General features: G+C 35.4%; 4 protein-coding genes, 1 non-coding gene and 1 pseudogene across 5 annotated transcripts; 1 reads left to right on the top strand and 5 right to left on the bottom strand.

Annotated features, from left to right (window-relative positions):
• The first annotated feature begins 3,331 nt into the window (after positions 1-3,331).
• LOC147945436 (small nucleolar RNA R71) lies at positions 3,332-3,438 on the top strand. The gene has a single exon (XR_015597856.1). It is a non-coding gene; the product is annotated as a small nucleolar RNA R71 (small nucleolar RNA).
• Positions 3,439-8,135: 4,697 nt separating this feature from the next.
• LOC147945435 (uncharacterized) lies at positions 8,136-9,778 on the bottom strand (annotated as a pseudogene).
• Positions 9,779-16,972: 7,194 nt separating this feature from the next.
• On the bottom strand, positions 16,973-20,920 carry LOC104783566 (uncharacterized). The gene is made up of 7 exons (XM_087509253.1): positions 20,851-20,920; positions 20,410-20,813; positions 20,022-20,200; positions 19,579-19,924; positions 18,826-19,366; positions 17,658-18,734; positions 16,973-17,550 (listed from the first exon to the last, which is right to left on the bottom strand). The coding sequence occupies exons 6-7, from the start codon at positions 18,517-18,519 to the stop codon at positions 16,973-16,975; spliced, it is 1,440 nt and encodes a 479-aa protein (XP_087365379.1). The 5' UTR covers positions 18,520-18,734; positions 18,826-19,366; positions 19,579-19,924; positions 20,022-20,200; positions 20,410-20,813; positions 20,851-20,920.
• LOC147945434 (uncharacterized) lies at positions 18,619-21,455 on the bottom strand. The gene is made up of 8 exons (XM_087509252.1): positions 21,070-21,455; positions 20,881-20,992; positions 20,289-20,760; positions 20,042-20,199; positions 19,863-19,932; positions 19,583-19,766; positions 18,826-19,484; positions 18,619-18,734 (listed from the first exon to the last, which is right to left on the bottom strand). The coding sequence occupies exons 1-8, from the start codon at positions 21,453-21,455 to the stop codon at positions 18,619-18,621; spliced, it is 2,157 nt and encodes a 718-aa protein (XP_087365378.1).
• A 2,195-nt stretch (positions 21,456-23,650) lies between these two features.
• LOC147945433 (uncharacterized) lies at positions 23,651-25,182 on the bottom strand. The gene is made up of 7 exons (XM_087509251.1): positions 25,104-25,182; positions 24,940-25,024; positions 24,703-24,835; positions 24,448-24,629; positions 24,217-24,340; positions 23,912-24,127; positions 23,651-23,836 (listed from the first exon to the last, which is right to left on the bottom strand). The coding sequence occupies exons 1-7, from the start codon at positions 25,180-25,182 to the stop codon at positions 23,651-23,653; spliced, it is 1,005 nt and encodes a 334-aa protein (XP_087365377.1).
• Positions 25,183-25,314: 132 nt separating this feature from the next.
• On the bottom strand, positions 25,315-25,893 carry LOC147945432 (uncharacterized). Its single transcript, XM_087509624.1, has 3 exons — positions 25,873-25,893; positions 25,506-25,773; positions 25,315-25,415 (listed from the first exon to the last, which is right to left on the bottom strand). The coding sequence occupies exons 1-3, from the start codon at positions 25,891-25,893 to the stop codon at positions 25,315-25,317; spliced, it is 390 nt and encodes a 129-aa protein (XP_087365750.1).
• Between the last annotated feature and the right edge of the window lie 472 nt (positions 25,894-26,365).

The raw sequence follows: 26,365 nt of genomic DNA, 5'->3' as shown, positions 1-26,365 counted from the left end.
AGCATCACACATAATCTCAAACGGATGATCCCAATTTGGAGCTTGCACTATGGGTGCTGAAACCAAGGCCTCCTTGATCTTGCTGAAAGCTTCTAGACATGATGCATCGAATTCGAACTCAACCTCCTTGCACAACAACCTTGTTAATGGTCTTGCAATTTTTGAGAAGTCCTTGATGAATCTTCTGTAAAACCCAGCATGCCCCAAAAAACTTCTGATGTCCTTCACTGTCTTAGGCGGTTGAAGCTGAACCATGACCTCAATCTTAGCCTTGTCAACCTCACTTCCTTTCTTAGAAATCTTGTGTCGTAGAACGATCCCTTCTTCAACCATGAAGTGGCACTTCTCCCAGTTCAGCACCAGGTTCGTCTCCTCACATCGCGTCAATACCCTGCACAGATTCAACAAACAGGAGGAGAAAGTGGAACCGTATACAGAGAAATTGTCCATAAACACTTCCACTGACTCCTCAATCAGATCCGAAAAATTGACGTCATGCACCTTTGAAAGGTAGCAGGAGCGTTGCACAAATCAAATGGCATGCGTCTGTAGGCAAAAGTGCCATAAGGACAAGTGAAGGTTGTCTTTTCCTGATCATTTAGGTAGATAGGGATTTGGAAGAATCCACTATACCCATCAAGGAAACAATATTAGGGGTGACTAGCTAATCTTGCCAACATTTGATCAATGAAGGGCAGAGGAAAATGATCCTTCCTAGAAACGGCATTCAACTTCCTATAACCAATGCACATCCTATGTCCTGTGATGGTTCTAGTTGGGATTAACTCATTTTTTTCATCTTTGATCACAGTTATGCCTCCCTTCTTAGGTACACAGTGCACTGGAGATACCCAAGTACTATCAGAGATAGGATAGATAACTCCAGCATCAAGCAGTTTTAAGATTTCTTTCTTTACTACTTCCTTCAGGTTAGGATTCAATCTCCTTTGGGGTTCAATGCTAGCATAAGACTCATTTTCAAGATTGAACCTATGTGTACAAACACTAGGCGAGATTCCCTTGATATCATCTAAAGAATAACCTATGGCTCTTCTATACTTCTTAAGCTCAGTTACAAACCAATTCAATTCATCATCACTCAACCTAGTATTCACTATGACATGATAAGTAGAATTGGTTCCCAGAAAAACGTACCTGAGTCCGGAAGGGAAAGTTTTGAGTTCTACCTTTGGAGCCTTCAGTTCCGACCAGTCGTCAGCATGAGAGTCAGGAGTGGTCACGGTCGAGTGGAGGGTGTGTGGCTCGATCGGTGGCTCGATCGAGTGGGACGTTGGTGTCCCAAGTCGGGTACTAACGTCCATCGAGCGGGAGATCTCATGTTTTGAAGTTTCTGCCTCAACTGCTCATACATCTTCTGCGTCAGATAGCTGTTCGAACTCCTCTTGTCCATCTGTTTCTCTGTGGGTGTCTAGCAGATTCTTGTAACAAGTGGTCTCCTCATGCAGGAACCCTTCTTCACTATCCTTGGTTAGAGCAGTTTTGAGATGATCCTCCTAAGCTAGTTCCTCCAACAACTCATCAGCCAACTTATCCATCTCTTCAATGTAGAAGACTTGTCCTCTTATTGTTGGCTTCTTTAAAGTATATTTGATGTCAAACTTCATAATGAAGTCGTCGCCAATATTAAGATCAATCTTGCCATTTCTGACATCAATGATGGCTCCAACAGTCGCCAGGAACGGGCTTCCTAAGATCAGAGGATATTTTGGTTCTTCATCCATCTCCAGAACCACAAAGTCGGTTGGCACTTCCACGTCTATGATCCTGACAGGTAAGTCCTCTAAAATACCATGTGGGAGTCTCACTGATCTATCTGCAAGGATGAGGGAGATGTCACAACCCTTAAACCTTGTGAAACCCAACCTCTTAGCCATAGAGAATGGCATCAGATTAACTGAAGCGCCAAAATCACATAAGCACCTATCAAAAGACATAGGTCCAATGGAGCAGGGTAGATTGAATGATCCAGGATCTTTCAGATTCTTGGGTACAACCTTCCTCTGGATGATTCCACTGCACTCAAGACTTAGTACCACCATGCCTTGAACTTCTTTTGATCTCTCCATCACTAAGTCCTTGAGGAATTTCTAGTAGTGAGGAACAAGTGCGAATGCATCCAACAATGGCATCATCAACTCAATCTCCTTGACTTGTTTTTCAAACAAGGCTTTGTACTTCTCAGTAAGCTGCTTCTTAAACCTCACTGGGAATGGTAGAGGAGGCTTATACGGTGGAGGGATGAATCTCGCAGGTTTGTCATCAGGAACAACAGGTTCCTTAACAACTTTAGGTTCGGACTGCTTCATTGGCTTGATTGGATCTTTGACTGCTTTGACTGGGTTCTCCATCTGAGCTTCATCTTGAACAAAATCCTCCCCATCTAATTCCGCACTATCCTCAGTGACGTCTGGTACTCCTTGTCTGGGAGGCAATGTTTTCCCACTTTTCAGCGTAATGGCATTGGCAAACTCCTTGGGATTCTGAACAGCCTTTCCTGGGAAATTGGCCAGGCTTTGGTGCAGAAGTAGAAGCGGATTGGCCTTCCATATATCTTATCTTCGAATTAAGAGCTTCAAATTTGACGTTCAGATCATTGTAGGAACATTCCATCCTCTGACTAAGGTCAGCAAACTTCTTAGCATTATCCATAGATCCGCTAGCTTGACCCTGAAGAAGTTGTTGCATCATTTGCTTCATTTCTTGATCTGGGGCTGTAGTAGGCTGAACTGGTTGAGGACGGAATCCTGGCGGTGGTCCTGATGGAGCTTGGTAACCTTGCTGGAACTGTTGCTTGGGTACAAATCCCTGATTGTAAGGCACAAAAGGTTTTTGCTGACCTTGTTGGTGCTGCTGAGGAGGGTACACCTGATCTTGTGGATTTGCAACGTTGGTGCTCCGGTAAGACAAATTGGGGTTTGTCTTATAGGGGTTGTATCCTTTGTTGTAACCACCGTGATTCTAGACGTAGTTGATCTCCTCAGACTGCTCACCCTCCCCATCCTTAACTTGGAAAGGATCATCCTCAGCTACAAAATGGACAGGCTGCTGCTGACTTAGCAAGAGGCGGTCAAGCTTGTCATTGACATTCTTAAGGTCCCTCTTGTACTTCTACTCAGACCCAGCTTTGCCGCGAACTGTGCGGTCATAATCTTTATTGTAGTTGCCATCAGACTGGGCGAGATTCTCAACCAGTTGCCATCCTTCATCAACGTCTTTGTTGAGGAAATTACAGTTAGAAGCAGTGTCAAGAAGCATGCAAATTTTTGGAAGTACACCACGGTCTAGAGTGCTTAGCAGTGACTCGGTGCTGAAACCATGGTGTGGAAACTGGCTGTGGTAATCCTTGAAACGCGCCCAGACTTCACAAAATGATTCAGAGCTTTTCTGAGTAAAGCTAGAAATCTCATTCCTGAGACGTGCTGTTCTGGAGTTGGAGAAGAACTTGGCCAAGAATGCTTTCTTGCAACCGTCCCAAGTGGTGATTGATCCCTTGGGAATGTTTTTCTCCCATTGATGAGCTTTGTCTTCTAGGGAGAATGGGAAGAGGCGCAACTTGTAACCATCCTCACTCACGCCGTTGATCTTGGTGAGACTGCACAGACGGTCGAACTCGTCCAAGTGGTCGAGTGGATCCTCCATAGGCAACCTGTGAAACTTGTTTCCCTGGATCATGGAGAGCAGACCACTTTTGATTTCGAAGTTGTTGTTCTGCACGGCGGGAGGGACGATTCCAGCACGCTGAGTATGAGTGTTCGGTGCATCCCCAGCACTAATGTTTTGCGGTCCCGGATGTTGTCCATTCGGTTGTTCCATAGTGACGGGTGCAGGATGATCAGTGAGTTTACGAGCTTGTCATGGTCTTTGTAATCGATTGATGTCGTCGATAGCAGGAAGGAGATTCTGGTGTCCTCTTGATCTGGTGTGCATGCAACGTTGCAATCAACAAGTTCCTGAGATGCAAAACAAACAAGCAGACAACCAAAACAAGTCAGTACTCATAATGATAGGTCTAATAGAACTTATGCAATACTTGAAATCTTAAATGTAGCAGATCGAATCCCAAATGGCAACGACGACAAATTGATACTAAGATTTTTGTGTCTCTATCCTAGCAGGTTCAATTAACCTTATGCAGTTGTAATACTTAAGGTGTTAATCCAGTTGGGAAACTTTACTAACAATTAAGATGCAATCAAGAAATCACAAGTCAAGCTAATTCAAAGAGAGTGCTTGTCTAACAGTCCTAGAATGATGAAAATACAAAACGAAAATGAGTCACAGAACTAGAAACGAGAATGCATGACAAGAAGCGAAAATGAATAAAAACATAAACGAGTCTAAGCATGAACTAAAAAGGCAGGAAACAAAACAGTCTCAGGAATGTAATAAAAATCAGAAAGAAAGAGGTCCTAAGGATGAGAGTAATTGATGTCGATGGAGTATCCTAGTCCATAGAGTGTTTAACATGCCACAAACAAACCATCCCTAAAAAATGAACATCACTTCTTAGCTAATCCAATCTCTTGACACAAGCTACTCAAACTCAACCACTTCCAAACCTAGCTCTCGCTAGAGAAACATAATCAAGCATGGCATGAAAAACAAGTTCATTCACGTCAACAAACATCCTAGACAACTAATCTCTCAGGCTAGGAACGTAAGTCTCTGGCAATAGTTGGTCAAACATTTCATCGAACACCTTTTGGGTGCGGAAATGTCTAAAACCTAGTTCCAATTGATCAAAGAGAAACAAGTATTTCTAACTCTAGTCCAGAAGGGAATCATACAAATCAAAGCTTAATCACTCTACATCCTAAGATCCTCCACCTAATCTATCTCATCCTCAAGAACTACCACACTACTCAGATCTGAAAATCATCATCAAGGATGCAAACATAGAAAACATTGAAACAAGCATTATTAGGTAAATAAAAATAAGATGAACAACTTTGTAGAAGGAATCCAATGCAAAAACTGAATAATCTCAAAGATATCGGAATACAAAGTCTCAGAATGTATTTGGTGGCTAGGTTAACCTTAAGGAAAAGAAAACAATACGATCTAAAAGATAAGATGTCTCAGCAAAGACTTAACAAAATATATATATATATATAGTGGTTCAACATGGAAGGCCCTAAAACTTAAAACGACAAGGTAAAGCGTCGGTTTGGTGATCTCCTGAAGTGTGTGAAACCAAACGTCTTTCTTCCTGACATGTGCGATCAAGTCCGTGCGCGTCGAATGGAATGCAATGTCATCATGGCTCGACCTGGGTGGCTCAAGTGAAGTGGGCCGTGACTCGAACGGAGGCGACTCGATCGAGTGTGAGTGAGGATGGCTCGATCGACGGTGAGTGAGAGTGGCTCGATCAAACGGCTCGAAGGAGGTGCTCGGAGGTTGGCTCGATCGACGGTTCGAGTAATGTGTTCCTGACGTCTCCTAGATACCTTAAATACTCCAAAATGCACAATGTATGCTAGGATGATGCAAGAACTACCTAGACATGCAAAGTGTATAGAAAAGACTAGAAAATGATGTAAAATAATTAGTTATCCTAGCTAAATGCATGATAAATATATGCTAAGGAGAGACAATATATAGACATATCAGCAGCTTTATTATCGCAGAAAAGTTGTATTCGCTGTTTCAAAATGACTCCCAGATCCTGAAGTAATGCTTTGAGCCAAATAAGTTTTTTTTGTTGTCCAATCCATAGCTCGGTATTCAGCCTCTGCTGAAGACATGCTAACAACTTTTTGCTTCTTCGTCTTCCAGGGAATTGGAGACGTGCCAAGTTGGATAAACCAACCATGAGTAGATCGTCGAGTTAAATTACAACCAGCGTAATCGGAATCGCACCATGCATATATCTTAAGGTCGGAGTCCGCACGAAATAAGACTCCTTGTCCTGGAGTCCCTTTAAGATATTGAACAACACGCAATGATGCTGTCCAATGTTCCTCTCGAGGCGCTTTCATAAACTGCAACAGTGTATGAACAGAGTAGGCCAAATCGGGTCGTGTTACACCTAGATAAATCAACCTACCAACCAAACGCCGATAAGTTTCAGGATCAGAAAGAAAAGGACCTGACGCTAAACCCAGTCGATGGTGTTGCTCGAGAGGAAACACAGCTGGTCGTGAACCAAGTAAACCCGTTTCTGATAAGATATCGAGAGTGTAGTTTCGTTGGCTTATGTAAATACCTTCCGGACTGCGAGACACTTCAATGCCCAAAAAATATTTCAACACTCCGAGATCTTTCATATAAAAGCAAGTACTCAAATATGCTTTGAATTTTTCGATCGCTCTAATCGTGTTTCCTGTAATGACCAAGTCATCAACATGCACAAGAACTCTTATCTCTACCTCGTCTTTCTCAAAAACAAACAAAGAATAATCGGAGAAGGATTGTTCAAATCCATATTTTTCAAATGAGGAAGCAAGTTTGGAAAACCAGCAGCGTGGTGCTTGCTTTAAGCCATACAGAGACTTTCTCAAACGACAAACTTTGCCGTCGGTGCGTTTAGGAAATCCTGGAGGCAACCGCATATACACTTCTTCATCTAAATCACCGTGAAGAAATGCATTGTGAACGTCCATTTGATGGACTTCCCAATTTCGAGCTGATACAACAACTAAAAAGGATCGAACCGTGGTCATCTTCAAAACGGGAGCAAAAGTCTTGCCATAATCTACTCCTTCGATTTGTCGATTTCCCAAAACCACTAACCTCGCCTTATATCGTTCAATCGAACCATCCGAACAATGTTTGATGCGAAAAACCCATTGACAACCAATTGCCTGTTTTCCTTCGGGCAAGTATTCAAGTGTCCAAGTTTCATTTTCTTCCAGTGAACCAATTTCATTACCGACTTCTTTTGTCCAACGCTTATCCTTCATAGCTCCAACAAAATTTTTTGGTTCTTTTGCACTAGTTATGGCAACAAGAAAAACTTTGTGATTCACAGAGAATCTATCATTTGTCAAGACATCTGAAATGGGATACAAGCTAGTAGAGCCATCACAGATCAAGGTTGTATCATAGTTAACAAGATATCTCGGAGCATCACGTTTTCTTACTTGATTACGGAGGGCAATCGGTGAGTCCACTAAGTCGGGTTCAAGATCATCAGCGACAACACCATCATTCTCTAGACTATCTGTTTCGCTTGTCAGTTCATCATCGTGATCAATCAACTCTGCAGCTGTGGTAGGCAAGCATTGTGGTTGGACATGAGTTTCATTTGCCGAGACTGCAACAAGAATTGCAGGTTGTCGAGATTCCAACGACAATGTCAGGTCGGAGCGAGTGTGCAACAGGGGACAATCATCTTCCAACATAGGTTGTGAAGACTCGGTTTTATGATAAGGAAATGTGTCTTCACGAAAGATGACATCACGAGAAACACAAAATATTTCTTTTTCAAGATCGAAAACTCTCCATCCTTTCTTCCTATGAGGATAACCCACAAACACACATTTCTGACTATGGCTTGCGAATTTATCCCCTTTGTGATCTTGATTATGGATGTAGCACAAACAACCCACAACTCGAAGATGATCATAGGACGGTTTCTCACTGTAAAGAACCTCATATGGAGTTTTTCCATGTAAAATTTGTGACGGTGTCCTGTTAATGAGATACGCAGCAGAAAGAGCACATTCTCCCCAAAATTCTACAGGTAAGTGACCTTCAAACATGACTGCTTTAGCCACATTAAGCAAGTGTCGATGTTTTCGTTCCACACGCCCATTCTGTTGTGGCGTTCCTACACAAGACGTCTCATGATGAATTCCTTTTTCTAAAAAGAATGTCGTCAATGACAAGAATTCACTTCCATTGTCACTTCATATCGTTTGAATTTGCTTCCCAAATTGTTGTTCTACGTGAGCAAGAAAATATCGAAGTTTTGTTGGTGTCTCACTTTTCGCATTCATCAAATAAACCCAAGTTCCACGAGAAAAGTCATCTACAATGGTGAGAAAGTATCTCGCTCCCAAAAATGATGGAACTCGATATGGTCCCCATATGTCACAGTGAATCATCTCAAAAATCTCTGAAGTCTTATTAATACTTAAAGGAAAAGAACAACGAGTTTGTTTGGCCTGGACTCAATTCTCACATGCCTTATTCATGAAATCACTACTACTAGTAAAACTGAAATCTGAGAGCGACTCTACTATTTTCGGTGATGGATGCCCCAACCGTCGATGCCACAATTCCAAAGATTGATTCGAAAAATGCTTTGCATCTGCAACAACCTCCAAATTCCAAAAATAGACCAAGCCACCAGCTGGTTTACCTATGCCAATCAGCATTCTCGTAGTGAGGTCCTGAAGAACACTAAACAGAACAAACATTTGTATCACAAAATTATTTTCTTCCATCAATTGTGTTACTAATATCAAATCAAAACCCAAATCCTCGATGTAGAAGACTTCAATTAAACTAAAGTGTGGACTCAACACCACTGTACCAACTGTTTCGCCTCTTACAACCCTACCATCAGCCAACATAATTTGAGTAGGAGAAGATTTTCTTATATTTCTAAGAATTCCTTTCCTACATGTTAAATGATGAGTAGCCCCTGAATCCAAAATCCAAGAAGGAGAAGATATCTTACCCGACATATGTTCGCTTGTACCACCACTAGAAGCATTCATCACATGTTTCACACTGAGCCATTGTTCGTCAATTAGCCCAATGACTGCATCTCTATCCGCATCCGTAACAGCCACATTAGCGACTCCCACTTCAGGTTTTTCAACCAATCGGGCCACATTTACACAAGCTGCTCCCCCTCGACCTCGTGTACCACTTCCAGAAGATGGAGTTCCCCTTCCACGTCCAACACGATTCCTTGGTTTATCACCCCACCATTCCGGAAATCCCAGTATCTGAAACAAGTTTCAGCCCGATGTCCAGTTCGCCCGCAATTCAAACACACCACATTTGTTTCTCTATCATCATACCTGAATCGAGGTCGCTGTTGTGCTACAAACACCATGTTTTCAGGTTTATCTTCACGATTTTTCTTCTTGGAACGAGTGTCTTCATCTTGAGTAACTTTTAGATAAGCATACTCCAAGCTTGGTAACGGTTCTTGAGAAAGCAAGTTCGATCTCACCATCCCATAAACCTCTTCATCAAGTCCCATTAAGAAATCGTGGACCTTGTCTTCTTCCCTTCGCTTTTCATCTTCGGTGCTGAAATTACACGTGCACTTTCCACACATGCACGTTAGTGGAGGTCGATAGCAGTTCAAACAATCCCACAATTTTGTAAGCTTTCCATAGTATGCTTTGATACTTAGTCCAACTTGTTGAAAATTGGCGAGATCTTTGCGCAAATTCTGAATCCTTGGTCCGTTCGTCACACGGTACCTCTTTCGGATGTGTTCCCACAGATCTCTAGCGATTGGCTTATGAGATATGTTGGACAACAATTTCGGTTCGATCGTCATCTTGATCCATGAGACTATGAGTGCGTTGATTGGTTTCCAATCCTCATAGTCTTGAGTTCCTTCGCTTGGAGCCTTGATAGATCCATCAAGAAATCCAAACTTCTTCCGAGAATAAAGAGTTGTTTCCAGGTTCACGGCCCACTCTTCATAGTTATCTCCTCGCAGCAAGGGACGAGATATGATACTTCAAGGATTGTCGTTGGAGGTCAAGTTATAAGGAGATATCGTTCGTAGTTGAATCTCCATCGTTGTCGATTTCGCGTGAACTATCGTTTTGTTTTCTTCAGCCATTGTCACAGAAGCTTCGAGACAAGATCAAGAGGATTCAAAGCTTGTAAAACAAAGACAAACAATCAAAAGAATCGAGTCCTGCTCTGATACCATGATAAATTAAGAATCGATGTATGAAAAAGCTTTTTGTGTGTTATTAAATCTGTTGAGATCGAGCATATATAGTGTTGTACAAAACTTAGTGCCCAAGTTCTAAGTTTAACTGAATGGAAACTATACAATATACACAAATCTGAAATATACCATAAACTAGAATATACATATATGTGTATATTCTATTAAATTTCGTCTCTCTTCTTGAAATCGGAGTATTTGCATCTGTGATTTTGTCTTACGAACCTTGATTTTTCTAGTCATTGAACTTGTCTGCACTCCAATGGGGGATTTATTGAAGGTGCTGAACTCATTCTCTTTACCCAGGTTTGTTCACGTTCTTAATTTTTTTTTTTTGAAACAGTAGATTATTAGTATTGTTAATTCAGTTAACTCTACCGCTTATAATTTAAGGGAGCTACATAAGACATTGGTTCTGATTGATGACCACGTTTCACCGAGGCGGTTAGAAAATTTTGAGTGGTTGAAAAGAAGGCGGTTAAAAAAAAAGTGGTTAAATATAGGAGATAGAAAAGCTGGTATGGTAGAAGAGAGTGGTTGAATATTTTGCTTGATTGGTAGCATTATAGCGGTTGAATAGTATATATTATATTAAATTATAAAAAAATAAATTAATTTAAGTCAATAATAAAACTTAATAACCAATAAATTATAAAAATCTTATGCAATAATAAATATATTTTAAAATTCCTAATTTGAAATATTAATGGTTGTTTTGATGATATCTAAAACATTTCAAACATACAATTGTAATTTAGTTCCACAATTAGGCTAATTATAAGTTCTTACAAGTGAATCTGTCATTAAATTAAAATTATGTATATATTTTTAAAGTCTAAATTAATAACGAAACATAAAAGTTTATCGGGCTAATTTGAAAATCCAATCAAATTTAACTTCTTCACATGTATTACTATAGACACATTAATATTTTTCACTTTTTAAAAAAACCACATTATGAACAAATATCTAATAAAAAAAAATTGTTTAATTTTCTTTGTTTCCAACCGAAGTTGCCAAACACTCATATTTGGTGGTTGGTTTTCATCTTTTCAACCGCTCAAAATCACTTCCAACCACTCACTCTTTCCATCGACTCCAACCGCTCATCCCAAACACCATCTCCAACCGACATGATGATTGGTAGCCATTTGAACATCTCGTTTCCAAAAGAGGCGATTGAGTGCTACCAATCAAAGCCATTGATGTTATATACTTATCACATGGTCCAATTCTATTTCTTGGTGAAGAAAGACCCATATGCAGATTGCTGAAGACATAGTCTTCTTAGAGATAAAGGTAATTTTGATTTCATCTTTTTTTTATTAGTGTTTTTTTTTCCAAACTTGGTAATTTTGTTTTGGGTGATGAAAAATGAATAGCTCTGTAAAATAAAGTCTTTGAATTAATACCAAAGACAAAACGCATAGTTATTGTCCACTGCTAAAAGAAAAGAGGAAAACAACTGTGAATCAGAATCTTAGTGTAGAAAACAACTGTGAATCAGAATCAGAATCAGAATCAAACTTTTCTGAAAACTCTTCTAATCGAGCTATTCATGACCCTCGTTATATATCACTTTCGTTGCTATAAAACAACCTGCATACAACAAAAATCAAAAATATATTAAGTACTTTAGTGGACTTTAATCCTCTACTATTTCTCATAGGAATATATAATTGTTCCACCGGTTGAGATAACAATCTTCTATAATTTGTTGTTGTCTGTAGGTGCAAATTTAAAAGGAAAGCAAGTCAGGACCAGCAAGTGCAATGACTTAACTATGCCATGAATAGAGAACTTTACTATGCCATGAATGGAGAACTTCCACCCTGAACCCTCTAAGCAGTTCTGTAACGACGGACGTCCGTCTCTGAAGTAGGCAAATGAAGCATCAATGTCAGATTATAGTAGGTGTGGGATTTAGTAAGATCATGTGATTTTCAATTGGGTGTACGTAGTAGTGCTTTTAGTGGGCGGTGAATAGCAGATATATATACTGTTTAAGGTTGTACTTTGTAGGTAGAGTTTTTTCATATTGAGTCGTAAAAAGCTTTGATTCGCAAGTTGAAAAGATATTTTTACGGTTTTGTTTGTTTTGATTTAGGAAAGATTGTAGGCATATATTCTTATAATTACTTCGATTATATTTAAGGTAAATCAAGGTTTAAAATTTATAGAAAGTTGGTATTTGGATTAATACATCACATTAAACGCTAATGAGATATTACCATATATGTAATAGTCTATTTTACGCGAATTAAATCTTACCTAACATGTAACCGTCTTTATAAGAATTTGATTGCGTTGCTATATTTTAGGGATGTAAATAAGTCGACTATAATTAAGATAGATTCATCTAATTAAGAGGATCAGATTTGCCGAAAGAAAATCATATATATAAATATTAGGAAGGATCCGATTTGTGCAATCGGTTTCTAAGTTTGCGATTAAAACCGACCCGACACAAATATAGGATGACACAAATTTGTATTTCAAAAATGTTAAGATAGATTGGGAGACAATTTTTGGGGGTGAACCTCTCTTATTCACCCCTCTTAATTAAGGAAACAAATTATTAATTAAAGAAACAAAATCTGTTTATAATTCAATTTTAATTATAAACATTATATTATAGTTTTTAGTTATAATATCTAAATCTAAATTACATTTTTATAAACCTTAACCAAGATATAATTTTGTTTAATTGTGTAATTTAAACCCTAACCACTAAATCCAAATTGAAACAATTTTGTTTAATTGTAAAAACTAAACCCTAACCACTCTTTTATAAACCCAAACCGACATATAATTTTTTTAATTATAAAATCTAAACCCTAACCACTATTTTATAAATCCAAACCCATATATAATTTTTTTTTTGATTGTAAAATTTAAACCCTAAACCCTAATCACTCTTTTGTAAACCCAAACCGACATATAATTTCGTTTAATTATAAAATCTAAACCCTAAACCCTAACCACTCTTTTGTAAACTCAAAACGACATATAATTCGTCTAATTATAAAATCTAAACCCTAACTACTATTTTGTAAATCCAAACCGACATATAATTTCGTTTAATTGTAAAATCTAAACTTTAATCATTATTTTGTAAACTCAAACTGACATATAATTTTGTTTAATTGTAAAAACCACTCTCTAATCATTCATTTATAAACCAAACCGACATAATTTCCTTATTAAAAAATCTACAGAATTTGTTTCCTTAATTTGTTTTGTCTTTTTATTTTAATTTTGTTTTATTTTATAAATATGATATGATATGGCGTTTTGTTGTATTTTGACTGGTTAATTAATAGGAGATGAATAAATTAGGTTCACCCCTCCCAATAATTTTTCTGTATTGGGTAGCACACTTAGGCATTAAAAAAAATAAACAAAACAGAATTCCATAAAATGCCCCTATTATAAAGGATGTATCCAAACAGTCATCTATAGCCAAACACTAAAATTAATATCTAAATTTATTTGGATTACGGATAAACAATTCAGATTAAGATTAATGGGACGTGGACCCTATATTAAATTAAAAAAATTCGATTTTATATTTTTGCAAATATTAAGTTTTTTTCCCTCTTATCGTTAAGTCGTTTGTTTCCTATTATTTAGATATTATCTTTAGATAATATTTAATTTCCTTATCATTGTTACAAATCAATTTGTAAAATAAATTGATATTACCTAACATACAAAACTGAATAGATTTTATATATAATTAAAATTACGATTTTCCTTTCCTAAAATATATATCTCAAACCGAAATGAAAAAGTCTTAAATAATTACAAACATTTTTTTTTGTTAATATCTTGAAATATTTTGTGTTAGGAAACCCTAACTAATCTTATCTCTATATAAGATGTGTCAAACTCTTTTCTTTTTATTCATTCACAAAAATGTTTTCGAGCATCAAAATTTTGAGTTTATGAGTTTTCTAACTTTTATTTTTCATTTTGTTTTATTAGTGTTTCAGATTTGAAACTCTTAAAAACATGTGAAACATAAAAGCCAAAACTTTAAACTTTTAAAATGTTGGTATTGGTGAAACAATCAGATAGTTCTAATCGATTTTCTCTTATTAATTATTGTTTTTTTTTTTTTTTATATGTTAGCACAATACATTAACTGTAAATGTAATAGTGTTTTATTTTCTTGCTCCATGATTATATTGTTATAGGTGGCCTATTGGGTGATTTCAAAAGAAGGATCTTGAAGCAGGTCATACTTGATATGAAGTAATCTATCGAGGAACACTGATATTCATATCAATCATTAAAGGTGTACAAAGCAATAGAAGGAGAAGCTATAATCTATTGATTATTTTTATTTTCAGTTTCAAGAGTCTCAGACAACGTAATTAGTGTGAGTTATATGTTTCTAATATGGACCTCTATTTCTGTAGCATTTAAAGTGGAAAAAGTTTATAAAAAAAAATTCAAGAGTTAATATCTTCAAGAATTAATTCTTGGTTCACAAAATTGATTAGTATACTTTGAAAGGAAAAGGTTTGAGAATGGTGCTAATTTTATAATTAGAATGATCGAAAATTAGTTATCTTTTGTGAACTTTGTTTTAATTAGGATGTTAGCTTTTTTCATTACTTGAAAATTGTAAAGAAATTTTGAGACACCAAAAATGATATTTGACTTATATATTCTGCCTTTACATTCTCTTTCTATTTTTTTCTGTTATAAATTTCTCACATGTTTCTTAAACAATATTTAAAAATATTTAGAAATTATGCCCACAAATTTATTTACGAAAAACAAAAAACAATTATATGAAAAATAATCTTCCCGATGGATCCATTTGCTCTTATATGTTAGTAAACAACATATCTGAGTCTTCTGGTAAGACCCCTTTTTGGTGTGCAATTTGATATCTCTCACCATAATTGCAGTCTTAAAAATTGAATTCAGTAAAGTCAATGCATAAGATTATCCTACAAAAAATTTAATACTCTATCTCCTATGCCACATGCTAAATTCAATTTCAACATCTTTCACTAAATTTAATTAAATTTGAATAATAGATATGAAAATATCATAATTTTATTTTAAAGAAGAATATATTTTTTGTCTTTCTACCGACTGCTCTGACTTAGTGAAGATGGTGTCTTCGCCTTCCGAGTGGCCAGCTTTTACGCCTTATTTGGAGGACATTCAGGCGGATAAAGGGGAGTTTACTTATTTTTCCTTAGTCTATGTTCCTTTCTCTCAGAATGGTAAAGCGGATAATTTAGCGCGACGAGTTTCCACAGTTCCGCACTTAGTTACCTATATAAACAGTGTTCCTTCGTATTGGCTTGATTAAGCCAATCTTGTACCATGTTGTCAAAAAAAAAACAGATTTTTAAATCCTTATATATATATATATATATATATATATGTATTTCCTAATATATAGGACTACCATATATAAAAGATTTATCTATTAGAGATCGACATAACCAAGAATTCCCAAAAATGAAAATAACCACAATGCTCCTTACCAATTAGAATTTTTAAAGCTAAAGACATTCTAGCATATGTAATCCATTGAATATAAAACACATAAACATAATAAATTAAATTTTTATCCATATGAAATATAATAACTTCAGAAGCTTTGAGAAATTTATATAAGATAGGACGGTTGGTAATATGTTAAAAAAAAAATCATTGATCTATTTATGTCAAATATCATGACAAGTAAATTAGGTATGAGACAGAAACATGTAATTTAGAAAATAGAATAACCCATTATATATAAAACACATAGACATAATAAATTAAATTTTTTAACCATATGAAATATAATAACTTTCAGAAGCTTTGAGAAATATATATATAAGATAAGACAGATTGGTAATATATTCGAAAACTTTCATTGACCTATTTATGTCAAATATCTAAAATATTATAATATAATAAAATGGGTAGGAGACAGAAACAGGTAATTTAGGAAATAGAATAACATCATCTAAACTATTATGAGAAAATACGATACAACATAGCACCTTTCTATTACTATTTTCGTCTCGGAATAGACATGCCACATTTCTGTTACTATTTTTATTAACATAGTTGTCTTTACATACAATAAAAATAAATTGAATAATTCTTTTAGTCTAGTCCGACTAAAACACAAATTGAATACTAAACTGGTATGAGATTAAATTATGAATGTTAACATTCCTAAAAAATATTTTTACAAACATAATCTTACACATAGGTAATATATTATAAATCTAATAACAAATTTGGTTTTTGAAATCAACTCCGTACGTGCGGGTCCGAACCTAGTACTTATTTAAATGGTGTTAGCAAAATAGGTATATTACAGAAAATGTCATTGTATTTTTATACAAAAAAGACTTATGAAAAAAATAGATTGTATAGTTGTAACAAGAAAATTCTAACCCACTTAAATAGCAGTTAACCTGAGAAAAAAAAAGACTTAAATCAAATTATAAATACATATGACTAGAGTTTATACAAAGCCCATTGAAACAATTACTATTAATCCATTTTGAGTTTTGACCCCAAAAAAAAAAATGACATTTTGAAAAGCCAAATAAAATCAAATATATATATTTTCACCTGTTCGATAGCACCATTTTCCCACCAAAGTCATATTTTCAACTATAACAAATACCTCCCTGCAATATCACAATAACATCACAAATTTAGTTTCAATATCTCAAACAAATGAGATCCTGCTCTTTACATTACGATAATACTGAATTGATAATCCCTTAAATACACAATTAACATGTTTTCTGAATTTTATATACCAATTTTAGAATTATTTTGTCAAACAAGGGTTCATACGTTGATTCTAGAAACAAAATATTTGCTTAGAACCATACTTGCCACATGAAACTCTTTCACTCATTTCGTTCCACCACTTCACCATCCTCGACGGTCTTCACATCATTTGAAAACATCCTGTTTTTATAACACAAATCAAAATATAATTTCAGAAACAGAGCTTACAAAATAGTATACATTTTAAAAATACACAAAAAAGTTTATCAGTAATAGGTATCTTCAAAAATGTGTCCTACATGAAACGACTCATTTCAAATTCTGAAAAACTTCCTTGAATACGACGTTCATTGTTTCCTTCTGTGGTTTTCCTTCTTTATCTACAATCAAAACCTTCAATCCTTTTTTATTAGTAACTCTTGAAACTACCACATAAAGCTGACCATGTGAAAAACATGGCCTTGGCAGATACAACCCAACATAATCCAAAGACTGTCCCTGACTTTTGTTAATAGTCATTGCAAAAGCAACAACTAATGGTAACTGTCTTCGCCGCATTTTGAATGGTAGTTTAGTATCTGAAGGAGTGAGCAATATCCTTGGAATGAGTACTTTGTCGCCCACTCTGTCTCCTGTAATCACAATAGCTTCCAAAACAAACTCAGCTAATTGTGTGATCTGCAACCTTGTTCCATTCATTAGCCCTCCTCTTGGATCTATATTCCTCAACAACATTACTGGACAACCCACCTTCAATCTAATTTTATGATTTGGAACTCCAGATACCTTTAGGCTATTTAAGAAATCGGGTGTAAGCACTGGATTATTTTCAAAACGTTTATCAGCTGGATCAATAGAATCAGAACTTAGGTATGTTCTTTCCTCACCTACTAAGTAAATTGAAAGATAATAAAGTGTTTGTATATATATTAGATCTTTGATAAAACATAACATGTTTTTGAAATATGAATATTAAAAAACAAATATTACTAACCTTCAAGCTGATCAAGCATATACTCATTGATTATCCCAACATCCTCATTGGTCGGACATAAGATTGCTCTTTCTTGAAAAAAATTAGGATCATCATTATCTTTCAAACATTTAGGATCTCCATAAACCTCTCTGCTTATTACCTCAATAGGATCATCTGCAGTTGTGATTAAAAACTCTTCAGGGATATCTATCATCACTTCACCATCATTAGGTTCAGAAATCTTTCCATCACTAACTTTTAGTATCCATTCTGAGAAATCCTTTATATCTTGAGCTGCTGTAGGACTCAAATTATTCGCAAGAAGCCTCATATTCTTGGTCAACTTCAATACTTTACAATGCTTCCATAGATAAGAAGCATTTAGTGCACTCATACATATTTCTGCTCTTCCTGCATTTGGGATGATGGGTAACACTTGCCTGAAATCTCCACCAAATACAACAACTTTTCCACCAAAAGGTCGATTACCAGCTCCTTTTATAATATCCGACAAACTTCTATCTAACGATTCAAAACAATGTTTGCTCATCATTGGAGCTTTGTCCCATATTATCAAAGATGCTTCTTCCACCAGTTGTGCTTGATCTGAACCCGGAATCATTGTACAAACACTACTTTCATGCGGATTTATTGAAATTCCGAACCTAGACTGTGCTGTCCTTCCACCTGCTAACAATAGAGAAGCAATGCCACTGGACGATACGTTTAAGACGATTTCTCCTCTCGCTCTTAATTCTGCTGATAGAGTTTTATATAGGAAGGTTTTACCAGTTCCACCAAATCCATAGACAAAGAACACACCACCCATGTTGTTATCCACTGCTTCCATGATCTCTCTATATATGTTTTTTTTGCTCATTTGTCATTTTTTGCTCATTTGTCATAGACTTTAACCATGAATCATGTTTTTCTTGCTGCTCTTTCCAGTCATAGTCCCTCTCATCAACAATCAACACAATCAATCAAGTGTAGGCTTTGTGGCAAAGGCTGACAACCTTGTTCCATTGCTCTTTAATATGCTGTCTATATCTTGTAAGCCAAATCTCTGCTTAGCGTCATCGGATATAATAAGATCTTCACAAAATCCAAAAGAAATTTCAAAATCAGACCTAGATTATAACTCGCACATAATAGACACTAATGATTATAAAGATTGATGTTTTACCTGGTCGGTTAAAGTATTCTCTCCGTCTCATCTCTATATCTTCAGTTAAATGAGACCAAGTTTTTTCCCAAACAACTTCTGGTTGAGATAAACTAAAAGATTGAAGCATTACAGCGAATAGACGACGTAAGTAGTTTCCAGTACTCCAAAAACTTGTTCGGACTATATCATCTATATATTCTTGATCGTTGTCTAGCAACCCCAAAGCAAAACATGCCTCTTTGTAAGTTCCATAGACAACTCCTTCCACAGTTTTAATGTCATCAAAGCACTCAGGTCCTGTGACACTATTGAGACGTACTCGTAGATAATATCCATCTTCGAAACCAATTGGAACATAGTTAATCCTTCCAATCGTCGTACCTAGTCTCTTTCTTAAATTAAACTTCTTTTTATTCCCATCCCATGTGAAAAACTCAGGGATTTGCGCATATGTTTTTGTTTTCGCCAATGAGCTAACCTTGTTCAACTCAAACCAAGCGAGAAACATAGAATTAACTAACTCCCCCCTATCCAAAAATGTTGCTACTTCATCATCACCCTTGAAATATATTAGGTGCTTCCCTTCTAGGTGAAAAGACAACCTTTGAACTGATGTAGATCTGTAAGTTATAGGATTTTTTAATATTCTCCAACCAGCTTCGCAAGCTGAAACATACCTGCCATTTTAAAATTCGTTAATCATGTGCTAAAGTTTTTGTCAAATTTCTGCTCTGATTAGGTATGATCAAATAATACAGATAATCTAAATACTTACCTGCCATCAAAGTAATCTTTTATTTCATCAACATTACCACTACCTTCAGTATTTTGAACCGGAGTCTCCTTTCTTACCTTTTTAGCTTTTTTGTTCTGTACTTTTTCTGTCGAAGATGGCTCAACAACTATTGAGACACGATCATGCCCTTTAATAATGTACTTAAATAAATATTTGATAGAACCTGTTTGGTTGCACCACTCAACATTAAGATGAGCCCGATATCTGAGTAACAAAACTTTGTTATATGGTATAACATAGCGATTGTCACACTTAAAACCATTCTTCTTAACAAAATGATTTGTTTTCCGTCTTCTGTAAACTGGAAATCCTTCTTTATCAACTGTTGTCTGATCAACATGTTTTTTGGGGAAAAACTTTGTACATTTCCCTTCGTCCATACATGGTGAATTCATATTGGCTGCCCCACATGGTCCGTTGAATCATCATTTCCTTAACCATCTCATATAGCTTGGGCTCTCTATGCTTGTCTGGGATTTCAGCTGATATTATCTTGTCGATGTCTTCTGATTTTGGCAACTTAGAATCTGGGTGCATCCATAACAAAATGTGCGCATGGAGAAGTCCTCTCTTCTGGAACTCAATGTTATACATTGCTAAAAAACACGGAACAAATCCATATTAAAAGAACATCCGCAAATTTAGAAAAATGTATAAACACAAATAGTTTCATTCGGAGACTTACATGAGACTGTCCGTCCTAACATATGTTTTTTGGTTAGATCATCCATTAAAGAGTTGAGCTTCATCTTGAACACTCTGCTAATAATCTCAGGCCTATCATCAATATTCAATTTTCTTGCTTCACAAAATCGAATCAGCTCAGGCCATTTAGGGTTGCAAGTGAATGTAATGAATAGATCAGGAAATCCATAATACTTACAAACTGCCATTGCATCTAGATACATATTCCTCATATTTCTAGGTCCACCAACAAAAGAAGCTGGCAAGTAGCATTTTGTCCCTTGCTCATTCAAATCTGTGTTGCCTTGATTAGCAGCATCCTTCACCAAATTATAATTAGCAGCCCTCAAATTTGACTGATTTAGCTTGAGGAAAGTTAACTTGTTTGTCTCTATAGTCGTATAAGCATCCACTAAGAATTGCTGGAACAATCTTTTGGACATTAACAAACAATGTGATTTGTTCTTCCTCTCCTGTATACGGAATGCAAACCATTGGCGCATACTGATGCACTTCTTCTCTTTCTCTGTTTCTCTATTTTTTTGATTTTTTTTTGCAACCACTAGGTCCTTTTAGTATTCATGGTCTATAACCATCCTCACCCTTAGGAAACAACAAAGGATATTGTAGAGCAAGATAGGCTGGACTTTATGTTCATGTCTTAACTTCTGTTTCTTTTTATATTTTCCTGAATTTTTTGCTTTACTGAAAAATAAAACACACAATCAAACATGCATTTAATAATAGTATAAATTTATATTAGGCATTGGTGTTTAACATACCTCAGAAGGCCAGCTCTGTTTTCAACCTCATTCTCTGTATCTACGATACACAATTGTGAAAACTTTGGAAAATCACCGTCTGTTGGCTTCAAAGAACCAAGTAGATGGTAGGTCTCTCCTTGTATCTGGAACATATTAGGACCACGACCTTTCACAACTGAGTTTTCGCAACACCCACCAAGTGAGGTGAATGAAAAAATCATGTTGTATGCTCTGATATTTTCTCTGAAATGTCTACTCAATTCGTCATCATTTGTTAACAAAGCAAATAACAACTCAGGCTTATTATGTAGAAAAGGAAGTTTAACAGATCCTTGCAAACAATATTGTGTGAAAGTAGGATTTTTATCCCTCTTGTGCCTATTAATCCGCTCCCCATACCACATAATAGCTCCACAATATGAACATGAATAATCAGGGTCGCCATGGTCAAGATACTCTACATATAGTATTAAAAATTTGTTAATATTAGAAAAACTAACAACTTGGGCATCTTGAAAATAATAATAACACTTAAACAGATGATATCTACCTGTCGATTTTTTTCTTAGCTTTAGGTTTAGGAGTCTTTTTTGATTTCGATCCAAATGCTTTTTTCAAACTTTCATCTAATATGTCCAAAATCTGATATCCTTTCATAACATCAGCAGGAACATCTTCAACCCCATTTTCGCCTTCTGAGTCTACTGAATCACCATCGTCCGAACTGCTACTGCATGGTATGTTTGTTGCTCTTTGTTTCCATTAGCATCTTTATTTTCCATTTTCAAATGAAGTTTGTATTAAAAATAAACTTGCAACCACGTAAAATGAATATTTCACATTGAATAAACATATGACTTCTTACTCGTGTTCAATCCTCTTTGTATTTGTTGGTTGTAGATCACATCATCTCCTTCTGCGAAATATTCATTTGGTTTCTTTTGCCTAGCAAGGAATTTTGCAAGACGGAACTGTGTTTTTGGTCGAGTAAGTAATACTCCTTTTGATGCTATAACAGGGACAGATTAGTTAATAATTATAGTAAAGTACTCCACCTACTAAGTCAACAGTCATTTACACTACAAAATCAATACTGTTGATAATAATTATATGTAGTACCTTGTTTGCTATTTACTGATTGAGGACTAAGTTGTTTAAATATCCTGCTGGATTGTCTTTGTTTGTTAGGTGGAGTATCTTCCACAATTTGTGAATGGTTGGACAAGGTAATATCATGAGCAACATCATGCAATGATGTGATCCCAGAAGCTTCAATCGTTCCTGAATACGATTAACAGTTAGGTTTAACTATTAGATGCTAGCTTGTATATTGATTGATGTTATGAACTAACATGAACCTTGTTTAGTCTTTGCAGTTTCAAGCTTCCCATCTTTGATACTTTGGTGAGAAGCTTTCCGTTTTGTTGCTACCACACGTTTGTCACGGTTGGGACCATCAAGCAGGTTTGTAACATCTGACAACACTGGTCTTGATTTAGCTGTATTCCTAGTTGTAGATCCTATTTAAATATACAGTTTTTGATTAGATGTTTGAATAAATACTAAATAACTTTAAACATATCTACTATGGTCATACCAGATTCGAAGCTAAGCACATGTGGGAGATGAGAAACCTTGTTTGCATTATCAGGTTTGTGATTCAAACTATCGATAACTCTTTTGAAAACTGATTCAACTTGAATGACTTCCCCTTGATTACTGACTGTATTAGGATTGAAGTTTTCATCGTTGAATTGTGACTTCATTCTTTTTGGAAAACTGATTTCTGTGTTCTCTTGAGATCCACATTAGAGATCATTTTTTCTCTTCTTCATGGTCACAATGTTAAAATGATTTTGTTTCCAATGGTATACTTAATATATAAACTTTAGTTTATTAAAACCTTAGAATCTGAAAAATTGGTTATGGCATATCAATTTAGTTGTTTAGAAACCATCTTAATTTCTGAATTGATTTATTCCCATAATTAGTGATATAGAAATAAATTCCTCTTATCCGCCATAATATTCTGTGATCACAGTTAATATTGTTTTACTCGTAATCTACTCGGTTAGGGAAGAATTCATCTGTGATGATTTTATTTTAAACAATGTCGACACTTCCTAAGTAATTATTAACAATTTTTAATTATTGTTTGTTTTATGTGTTTAGTTAGGAATTTTTCTTTCGTTTCTGTTCGATGTGCTACTTGGTTAAGTATGCTTAAGGATTTTAAATTATTTACTTTAAACTTGTTCCTCTATGTAGGATTATCAGTTCTTCGCAAAGATCTTGGTACAATCAGGCACTGTATTTTTCCCCCTCCAACAGGTATGTTTTTCTAGACTACAATCATTTGTTTTTTTGACTAATGTTAATAATACCCATATTTGGTTAAAAATAAACATAATGTTTTTTTAATTTTATTAAAAATCAATATGACAACGAAAACTTAGAAATATCTAGCATGGAAAAAAGCTTAAACTAAGCCTATTCGAAACGAATATGCTAAGTTAAAACTAAAAAAAAACATCCTAGTTTATTATCTTTAAAAAAAAACCAACTAACAATTAAAAGACTTCACGATCCGCAACAATACTTAAGGCTCCGCGACTTCCTTTCCTTGAATCTTTTCTTTTTCTTCTTCTATTGCCTGATTAATTGATGGTAGACACATCTTCTTTGATGTTGAAGATTGTGCTATGGCATCATCATTGGACTCATCTTTACGTTTTGATGAAGGTGTGGTCACAGATGTCTCGATACCACTACTATTCGTCTGATCCTGAAATTTGAAATGTTGAAATTAACGAACATGTCTTATTGTTTTTGGAAAAAACTTACAGAAAACTTTTTCTACTTGAACTTCATTAGAGATCACATCCCTAGGATCAATTTGTATGTCCGACTCTTCAATATTATCAACACCTCTACTGTTGTCACCCATCTCAACGTATGACACCTTATAAGTCTTTTTACCACCAACAATGTTAGAGGTTTCAACAGAAGCTAGAAATAAGAATGTCTTTCCTACCAAAGCTTGCAAAGCAGGCGGCACAATAGTAGGATCTTGAATCTGGAAATTTATTGATAGTAAATTCTGTTTGAATTGGCAATATCATGAGATCAAAATGGTTATTTGAAAGCTACATAACAATCAGTTACCTCATCATATTGACCACCAAGTACATCTATCGCAGTTTGATTGACTAACTTGATAGCATTGTTGTCAAAAAGAATAATCTTTGTCTCACCACTGCTATCCATGACATCAAGCACCAGTTTATACCTAGCATAGGCCAAATCAATAACCAAAGGATTAATAAACAATTCTTAAGTAATATTAACACATCCATAAAAAAAAAATATATGCGGAATCAAGTACCTGCATAAAACCTTCGACACATCTTGGTTGCAACTTTTGCACTCAAAGAGACTTTTTTGTTTTTGGTTATGATTTCATTCTCTTTTTTCGGTATTAGAAGGCATGTTCCCTTACACTTAACACGGGTAAAGTAATACCACCCGAACTCCATATCGATGTGGTAGATACTACAATAGATTTTGAATTTCCCCTCCTATAACACAGAATAGCAAATCAGAAATGTTTGAAATCAGAACTACACATAGTTATTAAGCTATCATAATTACCATAGTAGCTACAAGCATATCTGATATAGTGCTTCGTGGGAACTGATTCACGTAATCATCATTCTCATGTTTAGACTTTAGACAATCACAGTTCCTTTCCCCGAAAGTAATCTTTAAATCATCTTGTGGCAGCCTGTTTAGTAGTCAGTCAACAATTGCATAAACAGTGATTTTAGTTTATGTATTACATATAGTACATTCATGGAATTGTATAAATTAGGGGATATGAAATAGTACTGGATAACAAAATCTTGAACAGCAGGATAGTCTGCATTGATGAGCAGCAACGACATATCAAAGGCATTTGAAATTGTTCTATCTCCTACACATATTATTGAGACAACATTAAGAAACCTACACATAACAATGTAAATACGAAATACAACTCGTTAAATACATACCATTGTATGTGTTAATCTTCCCACATCGGATCAAATAGGTGATTATTCCCTGATTTGCCTCATGACATGCTGTCCACATTTTGTCAGCAAACTTACCCCAAAGAGTGCATGACAATCGCTGGTCACTGTAATACAACAAAATAAATACACACGTTAGTGCTTAATATGTGGTTAGTCAATGAGCTGATTAGTTAGTAGACAAATGAGCTCATTACCTTGTATCTCGCAGGATGACCTCTAATCTCTTTTTCGGTTTGTCGTTTAGCTCAGATGTTTTCATTTCGCCAATGGAAACAACCTGTCCAAGAACACCTAAAATAGGGGGAAATTATGTTATGCAGTCAATAACATAGAATACAAATTCAAACTATTTATATAAAAACAAACAATATATTGGCGTACCAATCAAAATATTTTCATTCAAACCATCTTCAGCGAGTATGTTCTCGTATGAAGATAGATCCAAATAAAAATCGTTTGAAACACAAGCACATCGGGTTATGATTGTTGAGTTCATGATGGTCATCTTGTATTGATGTTTGGTTGCCCGAAACTTCCCTGTTGATCTTGACAGTTGAAAGTTCTCAATAATTCGCCACTCACCAAAAACAATAAGCCTTTGGAATTTGTTCAACTGCTGCTTCTTAATAGTAGCATGAATGAGAGAACCCTATAATAACACAATAAACATATTAATTAAAACTTTGGTAGACTTTCTTGTATGAAGTAAATATGTTTATAAGTTATAAGGAGAATAATCTAAACTTACTTCAAAATCAGCCAAAATCATCAATGCAATGAATATAATATATTCTCTTGTTGATTTGATTTTGGGGTTTATACGATATACTATATTAAGAACCGGGATTCGATCCAACTGTTTCTTTTTTTTTGTTCTAATGATTGATATACGCCATTAAATACCGAAGAACAAAAGGTAATCTATACTAAATGGTTGTTGTGATTTTTTGAAAAGAGAATATTTGTGATAAATTGTTAATATTTGTAGTTAATGTTTTGATATGATTTTGATGATTGATCTATTACGGTAGAGAATAATAAGGGATTGCATATGATTAGTTGGTATTTATTTAGTAGTTGCAGTTTTTAATTTCGTTTGTAATTAATACAGGTTTAAGGGAAGGCAAAGATAGTGTTTGGATAAACATCTTTTATATCTAGGATCCGAATGGAATAATACCAAACCATAAGGATCTGCGTCCCATAACCAAATATAATGACTTCGTTGCCTTTTTTTTTTT

This window comes from Camelina sativa, chromosome 4 (genome assembly GCF_030686135.1).
Source record: "Camelina sativa cultivar CO46 ecotype springtype chromosome 4, ASM3068613v1".
In the NCBI taxonomy this organism is placed as follows: domain Eukaryota; kingdom Viridiplantae; phylum Streptophyta; class Magnoliopsida; order Brassicales; family Brassicaceae; genus Camelina; species Camelina sativa.
The sequence above is the reverse complement of the archived record's forward strand: the minus strand, read 5'-3'. Positions and strand labels throughout refer to the sequence as shown.